The 12,222-nt window shown below is 30.5% G+C and overlaps 1 protein-coding gene across 1 annotated transcript in view; it reads right to left on the bottom strand.

The window, feature by feature from the left end:
* Positions 1-8,191: 8,191 nt before the first annotated feature.
* LOC148302780 (uncharacterized) overlaps positions 8,192-12,222 on the bottom strand; it is a gene marked incomplete at its 3' end in the record, with an annotated part of 144,353 nt that continues 140,322 nt past the window's right edge. Inside the window, exons 4-5 of the mRNA XM_088271028.1 lie at positions 11,753-11,840; positions 8,192-8,313 (exon numbers count right to left, since the gene is read on the bottom strand). Coding sequence (XP_088127154.1) covers positions 8,192-8,313; positions 11,753-11,840 — 210 coding nt within the window. The remainder of the gene's footprint in view (positions 8,314-11,752; positions 11,841-12,222) is intronic.

Here is a 12,222-nt window from a genome sequence, read left to right as displayed (position 1 = left end):
TTCAAGGGCTACAAATATTTTTCATATTATTTTTTGACATCTCATCAAAGATGAAGAAGAATTTGGATGTCTGGGCATTTACGTGGCTGACAACTGCTGGTTTAAGTGATCACTTTATACACGTGTAACATTCACCAATTCTACCCATTATTGACAACCACACTACTCAAAGTTATGAGAATTTCTCCAAGAATTTGAGTACTTAGTGTAGTTGTCAATAATGAAAGATGTCAAAAAATAATATGAAAAATAACTCCTGTAATTGGACATAATCCAGATTTGCGAACAAGTATTTGGACACACTCAAAATGCTGTCTACAAACATTTATTAAAGACCAAAATAAATATTGGTAGCCCATTCCTTTCAGTTAAAAACTAAAAATTAAAAGTACTTATAAACGCAAGTGCTCTGGTTTTAACAATAATAAACGAAAGCGAAGCATGGAGTAGGCAAAAGATAGATGAAAGTAGACTGAGTGCAGTCAAAACTCTCTCGCAAAACGATGTATGATTAATGTTCAAATGGTGATACAAGGAAAGAACGCAAGGCTGAGAGTGACATTACGGATAAAATAAGAAAGGTGTGCTGAGATAGTTTGGGGATGTGAATCGAATAAATTTAAAAATTACATAAAACAAATTTACTAGCCAAACGTAGTCAGAAATAGAAATAGATTGTATGAGTATTTAAGTTAGAAAAATAGAGTTTTAAGGAGTAAAGAACATAATCACCAGATCTGACAGTTTTTAATTTTAATTTTACTTTCGCAAATATGCGTTATACATAGCAATATATATAACGCATATTTGCGTCTACATCTGCTAAGTCTACATCTGCTGAAAGACACCTTCCGTTGACAAATAGATGTAATGAAAAATCATAATAAATCTCTGTGCCATTTCCTCCAATTTCGTCGACATTATAAATTGGACTCAAAATTTCAGAACCGTATAGATGATAGATTTCTATGACATAAATAGTTTTAAAAATACAGGGTGGCACAAAATTAATAAGAAGATGTTATAATTTTTGCAAATGCCTTCGTACGTCAAAAATATTTGACATTTGTGAACAAGGCAGATGCAGTATACAAACAAATTAAAGGTGGCGCGAAATTTATCATGCATTTTTGTTTTTAGATACTTTACTATTAAATTTTTAAAATGATTTTGCGTAATGAAGCGGAGGGCTGGTCACCTTTCCTTCGTGTGTAAACGATCAAGATAACACTGTGTTCATATTAAGCAGTGCCCTATGCACCATTAGGGTGCGGATGAGGGTTTTATTATTATATTTAAAAAAGATTATATCTGTCAAGTGGCTGCCACCGGTGTTGATACATATTTTTGCCCGTTTTATCAATCTGTTTGTATACTGCAACTGTCTAGTTCACAAATTTCAAATACGGTTGACGCCTTTTTTTTTAAATTATAACATCTTCCGATAGGGTGGTCATTTTTGTGCTTTCCTGTAATAAAAGCGTTTTTAAAAATCTAGTGTTGGGAAGAATACTGCATTATGACCATTTCTGTGGGTTTTTTTTTATCAGAGAGACACGGAAGTCAATAAATAGGGATAATCAATTGGGAAATATGCTGATCGATTTAAGAGAAAAATCTATCCTTCAAAAGATTTTTTTTAGCGACCGGGTTTCATCGTTACCGACATCATCACACTAGTCTGATGATGTCGGTAACGACGAAACCCGGTCGCTGGTCAAATAAAAATAAAGTGGTAAAGCTAAAAATATTGGTTTTAATTTAATAACATATTAAAATGCAATTCCATCACGAAGTGTCAGTGGATAATATAAATCCAATAATTTTGACTAATTTTTACCATTTACAATAAATAAATTGAATCGTTAAATTATTTCTTGATAAATAGGGTATTCACACGATTGCAATGTTTTTTTTTACTTATTTAGCTGAGGCCCTTTTAATTTTTAAACAACTAAATTATTTTACATACTGGAAGTATAATTATAATTTTTCAACCAAACTTATTTGAAATAAAATATTTTCAAACTCTCCATATATGGCTCCCGCGAACTCAAACATCGAGCGTCATGAATTTTATGATATATTTATAAGAACCAAAAATTTTAATAATGTGTTTGTTCATGATGGGTAGAATGTCACACGCATGTAGAGTGATTACTTGACGAGACTATGATAGATCATAAGCTATGTAAAAACCCAGACATATTCTTCTTCATTTAAGTTGAGATGTCAAAATGAAAAAAATAACAACCCAGAAAAATGCCCATAAAAATGCCAAGACTTCAGTATTCTTCTTTATCTTTGATGAGATGTCAAAAATTGTAATTGTAGAGAATCTCCTGTAATTGGAGAGAATCTAGATTTTGTGAACAAGTATTTGGACACACTCAAAATGCTGTAAATAAATTATATGGTGAAATTATAAGGTAAAATAATGAAAATGAAAATGATATTTTCTGGCGTTTCTCATGCGTGTGATTATAATCCAGGATTCGGATCTCACATACTTATAAAAGAGTTTCTGCTCAATAAAAAGCTTTAATTCATCTCACCAATAGATGAAATTCTAGTGATTCAATAATAATGTTTTAAAATTGGTTCATATATAGAACATCCAAGAATTTGAGTAGTGTGGTTGTCAATAATGGGTAGAATTGGTGATCACTTAAACCAGCCTATGACAGTCATCAGCCCCGTAAATGCCCAGACTTCCATATTCATAAGTATTTGGACACACTCAAAATTTTGTAAAAAAACAATATATTATAAATACAGAAACCCAAATTATATGTAAGTATGTGAATAAGTATTTAGACTCACCGACAATGTTGTGAAAGTAATTTTTTTTCAAACGTTGTAAAAAACTCAATTTTTTGTTAACTGTATATTTTAAAGCTTTCTTTTAAACTGAAATTTAAAACCAAATTAATAATAATTTTCCTGAAATACTTAATTGAAAAGGTCGGTTCATATGTCAAATCATTAGGAATACCATTTTAACGAGCTGAACGATACTACTTGTTAGCGCTACTCAAATTCACTTTTCACGAGTATTCGAAAAATCTGAGAACCTTCAAAGGACGTTTTATATTTCACGTGTCTGAAGAAAATCTGTCGCTTCGAGAAGAAAAACGAATGGATTTATGTACCTTCATAATTTATCGGATGAATATTCCGTAAAGTCTTTGGATACTATGTAATAATAATAATAAAACCCTTATCCGCACCCCAACGGTGCATAGGGCACTGCTTCATATAAACACAGTGTTATGTTGATCGTTTACACATGAATGAAAGGTGATCGGCCCTCCGCTTCAGGTACCAGTCCAGGGTAAAATTTAATAAATATTACAGTGGAAAAATCACTTATATTTAATTGATCCCCCCTGGGAATCGAACCCGGGACCTCCAGAACGGTAGCTGAGCGTGCTGACCATAACACTACAGAGGCAAACAAATGTAGGCAGAGTAAAACTTTTACCAATTGTTTTTAAAAGGACCTATTGAAATAAACTATGAGTACGAGAAAAAAATGAATGCAGGATTAAGAGGTCAATACACAAGGAGATATGATCGAGTAAAGATACCGTTCTCTCAATCTGCATATCTATGGGTAGGTTAAAATTTTAAGAAGAATTGAAGTTTTTATTACATACATAAGTATTTATTTAAGAAAATACAAAGCTGAACTGCTTCAAAAAACTTCAGACCTCTTCTGCTGTATCGGTAAACCTTGGGTGAAGTAAGCTTTCCATAACTTCATTAATTGATTCAGCAGTCTCTCTGTGGTAAAATCTATCCATTTTTAAATAATGTTTTTGTAAATACCACTATTTCTTAAAATCTACTGTGACACGTATTATAATCCATTCAATGCATGATGTGGAATGAATCGAAACCCGTGTCACAGTGGTTTTTTTTAAAGAAATAGTGGTGTTTAATTAGTAAAACATTAATCAAAAGCTTTCAATAGGCTGTTTCCCATACGTTGGAATATTGTCGTTGAATTATACAAAATTTAGAAAAAAAAAATACAAATATGCAGCGTAATGAAAAAACGATGAATGCGGTAGAATGGAGGATAGAAAATAAAGATGCGATCTATTTTTTATGAAATGAATTCTTGGTAAAGAATCTAAACGACACATCCGGGAAACAAATTATTCGGGGAACGATAGATAGAGGTTTCACTGTATTCCTAAAATATCCTTGCACATTCTCGAATAGCTTTAGGGCTTTTAAAGTGCAGGCGACATAATATGATAACGTTTAACGACGTAATATAATTATGTCAATGGGTGGTAATTCACTTGAGGAGCAAATATATATGTATAATAGCAAAGCATGGAGTTGGCTAATGAATAATAAAAATTGTCTGGATGCAGTAAATATGCGATCTCTCAGACGGATGTCCGACAAAACGATGTACAATAGGTGTTCGAATGGTGATAATAAACAAAGAGTCCAACTTTGTAAAATTAAACAACTTTCTTTTTAACTACTTTTTTATTATTGGTACACTTTGACCTATCGGTTTCGACAAGAAACTTGTCATCATCAGGGTTTATTAAATTCTAAAACATTAAAATACTCATAATTAATTACATTCTCTTACCAAAATCTAAATCTTAAATGTTACTTTTACTCATTGGGAGTCTAACTATGAAATTTTATATTTGTTTTTGTGCAACATTAACACTATTTACCACCCTAATCAATAATCCAATACTGTACAATAAAACAACATAAAGCGAAGTATTTTTTTACCTTTTTTGTATCTATGTAAGTTTTTTTTTTAAATTTTGTATTGTCGTCAGATAAGAAATTCCATTTCAAGTTATGTTTCACAATTTACTTTAAATACTTTCCTCTTTAATAAAAAATAACCTTATTACTTTTTTATGAATTATTTTATCATTGTGCGTTGAAATAAATTTTGGTACTAAATATAAAAATATATTTCACAAAATTTCTGTATAAGATAACCACTGGCTTATAAAATATCCGGAGGCATTTCTCTTTCCTGTAAAATACGTGTTGGGCTGCTAATAAAATTTTGTACTAAAATCATAAATTTACGTTATTTTTTCTTCGCTAACTTTACTAAAAAGGGTCTGATGAAATTTTCTTTCCGTTGGGATATTTGTTAAGTTGAACCCTATATTTTCAACCCTTATTCTAATAACAATGTGTAACGACGAGCTTTCTTCAATGTGGATGAAAATAATAAAAGCATTAACAAACATAATTGTTACAGACAAACTTACTGTAGTTTTTTGTTTGTTTTTATTTTATATATCAAGTATATTAATAAAAAAGCACGAGTGAGAACATACATAAACCGTATTATTTTTTGACATCTCATCAAAGATGAAGAAGAATATGGAAGTCTGGGCATTTACGGGGCTGACGACCGTCATAGGCTGGTTTAAGTGATCACTTTACACACGTGTAACATTCACCAATTCTACCCATTATTGACAACCAATCTACTCAAATTCTTAGAAGTTCTATATATATGAACCAATTTAGAAACTTTGTTCTTGAATCACTAGAACTTCACTAGAGACATCTGTTGGTGAGATGTAAAGAAGCTTTTTTATTAAGCAGAAACTCTTAATACATAAACCGATTGTAAAATGCATTGATTTGGACATGTTTATTAATATGTACATGTTTCCGAAGAGGGTGTGTGACTTTGTCCGTACCATGGAGAAATCGTGAGATTTTTGTCAATTAATAACATGACATTAAACAAAAGAATGGTTTTTCTTTACCTATATACCTTCATACGTTTGTACACAGCATTGCAAATACTCGTATTTTTCATGTACGCGAGAACGTACAGGCATCCAAGTCAAAAAATATTATTTTCCGAATACCAAATAATCATAATGACAAGAATATTCGGATCTGGAAACTAGGAATGTTTAATTTTTAATCACATTTATAAATTTAACGAACAATTTTAGTTATATTACGCTCGCGTAAACAATTTTAAAAATTAAATAACACGCTTCGCGAGAAATAAAATGACAGTAAAATAGTACTAATACGAGTATTTCACGGCGCCGAAACATTTCGTTAACAATAATTTATCGTTACAGAAAGCTTTCAAAATAATATTAAATAATTAACTACATGTATATTAATAAATGTTAATATAAAGATCTAGAAATGGTTTATTATATGCTGCGTAAATATGTAATTAATTTCTGAAATCTCTATCGTGTTTTGAAAAAAAAATTACTTCGGGGCTTACGAAGGAGTCTGGAATATGCCTGTTTTAATCCTGAGTATAATTATAAATGTTTTCTTGGTGTAAAAAGTTTTTACTCAAAATATCCCATTAGGTTTTTTTATTCACTATTTTTCTTTGTCGAGAATTCACACGTGAAAGAACTTATCGTGTATAGGATATATGTATATTGATTAAAGTTTGGTAAAAATTGAAAAACATATTTTGAGGCGTCTTTTAATAAATCAAATAATTCGGAAAGAATCTTACATACATTTCATAAGGGTCTCTACCAAACAAAAAGGTTACTTACTCATTTCAACCATAGACGCTATCGATAACACACAAGTGAAAGGACGTGTCAATTATAGGACATATATACAAGTTCCAAAAATTTTAGTAATGGTTAATGTTACAAGTGTATAAAAAAGATGTTAATAAGTGTTTATAAAAGTTGTATTACACCATGTGAACTATGAATGATAAGGGGAGTGTTTTTTTAATATAATTTCTATTTTTATGTTTCTTAAAAATAATATATTCAATTTTGCAAACCCCAAAAATTAGTGTTTGATTTAAATATTAAGTGTTCCGCTAATTAAACGCCAAATCAATAATTCTTTATAGATTGTATTTTTTTTATTCCTTAAAAAAACATCGAGTATTCTGATGAATCGGTAAATTTCACCAAATAAATACAATGAGTTTTTTTAAACTGTCATGTGTCATGTATGCTTGGATTTTATATTACCACAGTCATGATATCAATTTTTGACTTTGAAAGCGCCTTCTGACTACTTCGTGAACAAATCTTTAAAAATTTGACTTATCCTCTTCATATATTTTTTCATTATATCATATAATATTAAACCTGCCTTTTTAAATTAAGATTAAAGTTTAATCAGTGCTTGAACTAAACTAGAGAAGATATCTTATCCCTGTAAGCATGACGATAAAGCTTAAATGGAGAATTCTTTCTCAGAAATTAAACACAAAAAAAAGTTAAGGCAAGACAATCCTTTTTAATCTGGAATAGGGATTTTCAAACTAGAAATTGAGGATTATTTTAATCAAGTTTTTCAGATTAGTGAGACTTAAAAATAATAAAAAGACTTAAAAATACAGAAAATTTCAGCAGAGTAAATGTTTATATTAAAGTGATAAGTGTAAAACAAGCTAAAAAAATTAAATAAGAGAACTCTCGACGAGATTAATAATGGTAAGAAGCAACTTGATTAATAAGAAATGCTTCTTCGCTCTATACTTTTATAAAAATTATAACTATAAAATGGAGCGGAACTATTGTAATTTTAAAATGATGGAATTATGAAAATATTTACTTTGGACAGGTAAATCAGTAAAAAATATACTAGTTTATATTAAAATGGTTTTAATTATTTTCGTCTTTTGTTATTTTTTCGTCCTGGTTCCAACTCTATGCATAGAAATGAAGCATAGAGTTGGCAAAAAACCAATGAAAGTAGATTGAACGGAGTCGAAACGCGTTTTTAGACAAATTTGCGGTAAAACTATATTTGATATATGTTTGAATGATAATATAAGGAAAGAATGCAAAACTACAATAGGAATTATTGATAGAAAATAAGAAAGGCGTATTGAGATGGTTTGGACATGTGAGTCGTACGAGTGAATAAAGAGCAGTATCATAAATTTATGAGGCGAATGTGGTTTGTAATAGAAGAAGTGAAAGACCGAGGAAATAATGTGGTGGTCGGTACGTATGAAGAGATGCAGGTATGTAGAAAAGGCGATCGTTTGCAAAAGCAAATTGATGTGGCGTTCTATTCTCTCTGCCTACCCCTCCGTGGAAACGGCATGATGGCTAGTTAGTCAGTTAGATAGTTTTTGTGTGTTTTCCTACTCTACTGTTCAAATAATTCGGAAATGCTTCTCAGTGTGATGATGAAATTGTGTCTCTCTTGTTCTTACTTGCAAGTTCTTGAAGCGGTTGATGGTGCAGAACTTGTTGAATTGATCAACAAACCAGTTCTTCTTAGGTGGCACTTCCATCTTAACCCCAGAGAGCAGCTTCTCCGACTCCCCTCCTGCGGCTACAAAAATACATTAAATTATTAATAGTGCACTTCTGACCTATCTAATAAAAATAAACTTCATGTGTTCAACAGTGGAAGATATTTAAAGTACAGCAAACCGATAAGATAAGTACCGCGTTATTAGAGAGAACTTTATAGAGTGCAAGCGTTTTTCAATTATATTTAAATTTAATAACGACTCATATCAGTCATTTCCACTGGTAAAAATTTACTAATACAATTTAAAACATCAACCCCCTTATAAAGTTTCCTACGATAACGCAGTACCTCAACGTTATAGAGGGGTTTACTGTACGTCCATTTAAAAATACTATTTGATATTTTCAACGTTGTTTTCATAAGAATTTTTTTATGCAATCCTAATAATAATAATAATTTTAAACATCAACCCCCTTATAACATTTCCTCCGATAACGCAATACCTATCTCAACGTTATAGAGGGGTTCACTGTACTTCCACTTAAAAATTCAAATTGATATTTTCAACGTTTTGTTTTTATAAGAATACTTTATGCAATCCTATATATTATTTTATGTTTTGGATAATTCAATCTTCAACCCCCTTATAACGTTTTCTCCGATAACGCATTACCTTTGTCAACGTCATAGGGGGACTAACTGTACTTCCACTTCGAATTTGATATTTTTTACGTAGTGTTTTTATAATATTTTTTTATGAAATCCTTTATATTATTTTGTTTTGGAATTTAACAGATTAGGAAAGTCAAGTTACACGTGTATACGAGTATTACAAAACAAGTACTTGTTTTGTTCCAATTACAAAATTCTACATTCATAAACATACCAGGAATAGGGACGGGAGGGAGAAAAATGAGAAAAGGTAAAGACTAAAGCTCAAATCAAAGACAATTTGTACGAAACAAGGGACGCTCCACGATATCAATGTCGACTGACTGCGTAGAATGATATCGGTTCTGACAATATCGAGTTGAACTTCCCCATGTTTATCGAAATCCCCATATTTCGCTCACTCCTTTCAAGAACGTCATAATTCAAAAATCGTTGATTTTCAGTTGTGCATGTTTTCGGAATGCCCAGCAAATTTACTTTTGTATATCCCAGCAAAAGAGGCAATTTTTAACTTAATATAAACCCGCTACAGGGCACAACGTGTTGTTTTTGCATTTTGAAGAAAAGGTATTGCTTAATTATTTTTTTAAATATACTAAATATTGTTCAAGAGGAGAAAAAACCTTCAGGTATTACCTAAAAAGATCTGTTGCACATTAAAAAGTTCAATAAGTGGCTTGATATTTATTTTTAAAACATTGTTAAATATTTTTAAACCTTAAAAACGTTCTCCTGAAAAAACAAGTTTTTTTTATTTATGACGTTCTTGAAAGGAGTGAGCGATTTATCGGTAACCATTTTGATGAACTTGGCATTTCATTTAATTGATTTTTTTGGGAATTTTACAGAAAAATTACACCTATTAACGAGTATTATAAGAATATTACTTGTACTGTTCTAATTTATAAATTTAAAATGTTTAAATATTGTGGAAATACCTGAAAGAGGAAAAAAGAAAATGGAAAGATCAGACCTCAATAATAATATTAAAAATAAAAGATAGAAGGTGAAACACTATGATAATTAGATAAATAAGAGAAAAATTCATGTTTTATTTTCAGATTTATTTCACTTATGTTATATAACAGATGGATTTTGTCCCCTATATACAGTATTCGTATACTGAAAATATTTGACTAAGTAACGAAATCTGAAAAATATACATTTTTCGCTTTTCTCACCCCCTGTATATCATCAAAGTAAACTGAAGTAAGTTTTCAATAACACGTATTTTTAATCAACACGCATGTGACGCAAATAATTTTAGTGCTTTTGTGGTACCAAACAATTTCTTTAAATTTCTCTTAATTTCTTTTCTTTAATTTTAATTTGAAGCAATAACTTTGTGATATTTCATTTTATAATTAAAAAAATATTGTTTTAAAATTACTGTAAATATTTTATTATAACTTAATTATGTCAACCGGCTAGTTTCAAAACCGGTAGACATTATAAGTTCAAATAAAATATTTATAATATTTTTAAAACAAAGTTATATAGTAATTATATAATTTCTTTTCTTTTCACAAATATTCCCCACTTCTTATCACTCTTACATACAGACGAATGATAGGAAAATTACATCGAAACCGTTTTGTTTCTGTCTTTTGATATTGCCATTTGTATTTCACGTCACCCGTGTATTTTGCAGCGTTCCATTAATTGACGATTTTAAAAAATTGTCTGTCCCTGACATATGACATGCCGTCGCTTGTGTCCGTTATTTTTGTTTACATCACGGCAGTTTGAGGTAAAGTGATCTTTTTGTAATATCAGCAAATTGGTAATTCTCACTATAGCCACCGTAGGGATACGTAGAATGATATCGGTTTTACGTACATTTGTCGATTTACAAATTTATTTTCACAACTTTATTCCAAATTTATATTAAAAATCATTGTTCGGTTTGCCAAACATATCGTGCACTACATCTATTTTACGCAAAATTTTGTTCGCTGATGAGGCATATTTTTGGTTAAATAGCTATAAATAGAATTTCTGAATTTGGAGTGGAGAAAACTCAGAAGGCTTTGTCGAGATGCCCTTACATCCATTAAAAGTCACAGTTTAAAAATGGTTCAAATATTTAAAAGTGCTAAAGAATTGTTGAAAACATAACTATTTTTAAATTAAAATACAAAAGGTACTTGAAGAAGAAACATAAGTTTAAGGTTATTTTTTGACATCTCATCAAAGATGAAAAAGAATATGGAAGTCTGGGCATTTACGGGGCTGACGACCGTCATAGGCTGGTTTAAGTGATCACTTTACACACGTGTAACATTCACCAATAAGCTTCTTTACATCTCACCAATAGATGTCTCTAGTGAAGTTCTAGTGATTCAAGAACAAGGTTTCTAAATTGGTTCATATATACAGAACTTCCAAGAATTTGAGTAGTGTGGTTGTCAATAATGGGTAGAATTGGTGAATGTTACACATGTGTAAAGTGATCACTTAAACCAGCTATGACGGTCGTTAGCCCCGTAAATGCCCAGACTTCCATATTCTTCTTCATCTTTGATGAGACGTCAAAAAATAATATGAAAATAACTCCTGTAATTGGAGATAATCCAGATTTTGTGAACAAGTATTTGGACACACTCAAAATGTTGTTAGTTTAAGGTAACAATAATGTATTAAGAGTTGGAGCAAACCGCAGGAAGAATCCGAATATTTATTATTATATTATAAATTATACTGTTTCATACAATGTTTATTTACATATTACATGTAGAGCTTAATGATGATGTGGGAAAAGTGTTTAAATCGATATTATTTAAAACTTTTTTTCAGACGCGTCTTTGTAATCCCAGATATATTTTTTTCAGAAGTAGTTACGTACCCGAGGTGATGTTATCTTTCGTGTTCCTTCGGCCTCCAGGGCACAGCGGCAGCTGAATTCCCGATGGTCCGGCCTCAATATCGTCATTCTGAAATAAATAAATAAATCATATGATATATGAAATGTAAATCCTTAATATCTAAAAGTTATTCACTGATTTCTGAGAAAATTTGATAAAACTTTGCATATTTTGAATGTTAACATCAGTTTTTTTTGTCTGTTATGTACCAGATTACGAAAACCAGCATATGGCTGTCGTAAGCCTTTTAAATGCCCAGACTTTGATATTTTTCAATAGGAATACCCTAAAATTAATATGTTAAAAAAAATATTATACGAATGAGTGTGCAATATTTTTTTGATCAAAGTTTTATTTGTAAAATACCAATAGTGGTATTTACTAGACAAAAAATACATAAAAAATGGATAGATTTTACCACAAAGTGACACCTAAATCTTTTGTTATTGAA

The sequence above is a fragment of the Brachycentrus maculatus genome, unplaced genomic scaffold (genome assembly GCF_059751285.1).
Source record: "Brachycentrus maculatus isolate JH-2025_06_01 unplaced genomic scaffold, ASM5975128v1 h1tg000412l, whole genome shotgun sequence".
In the NCBI taxonomy this organism is placed as follows: Eukaryota; Metazoa; Arthropoda; class Insecta; order Trichoptera; family Brachycentridae; genus Brachycentrus; species Brachycentrus maculatus.
The sequence above is the reverse complement of the archived record's forward strand: the minus strand, read 5'-3'. Positions and strand labels throughout refer to the sequence as shown.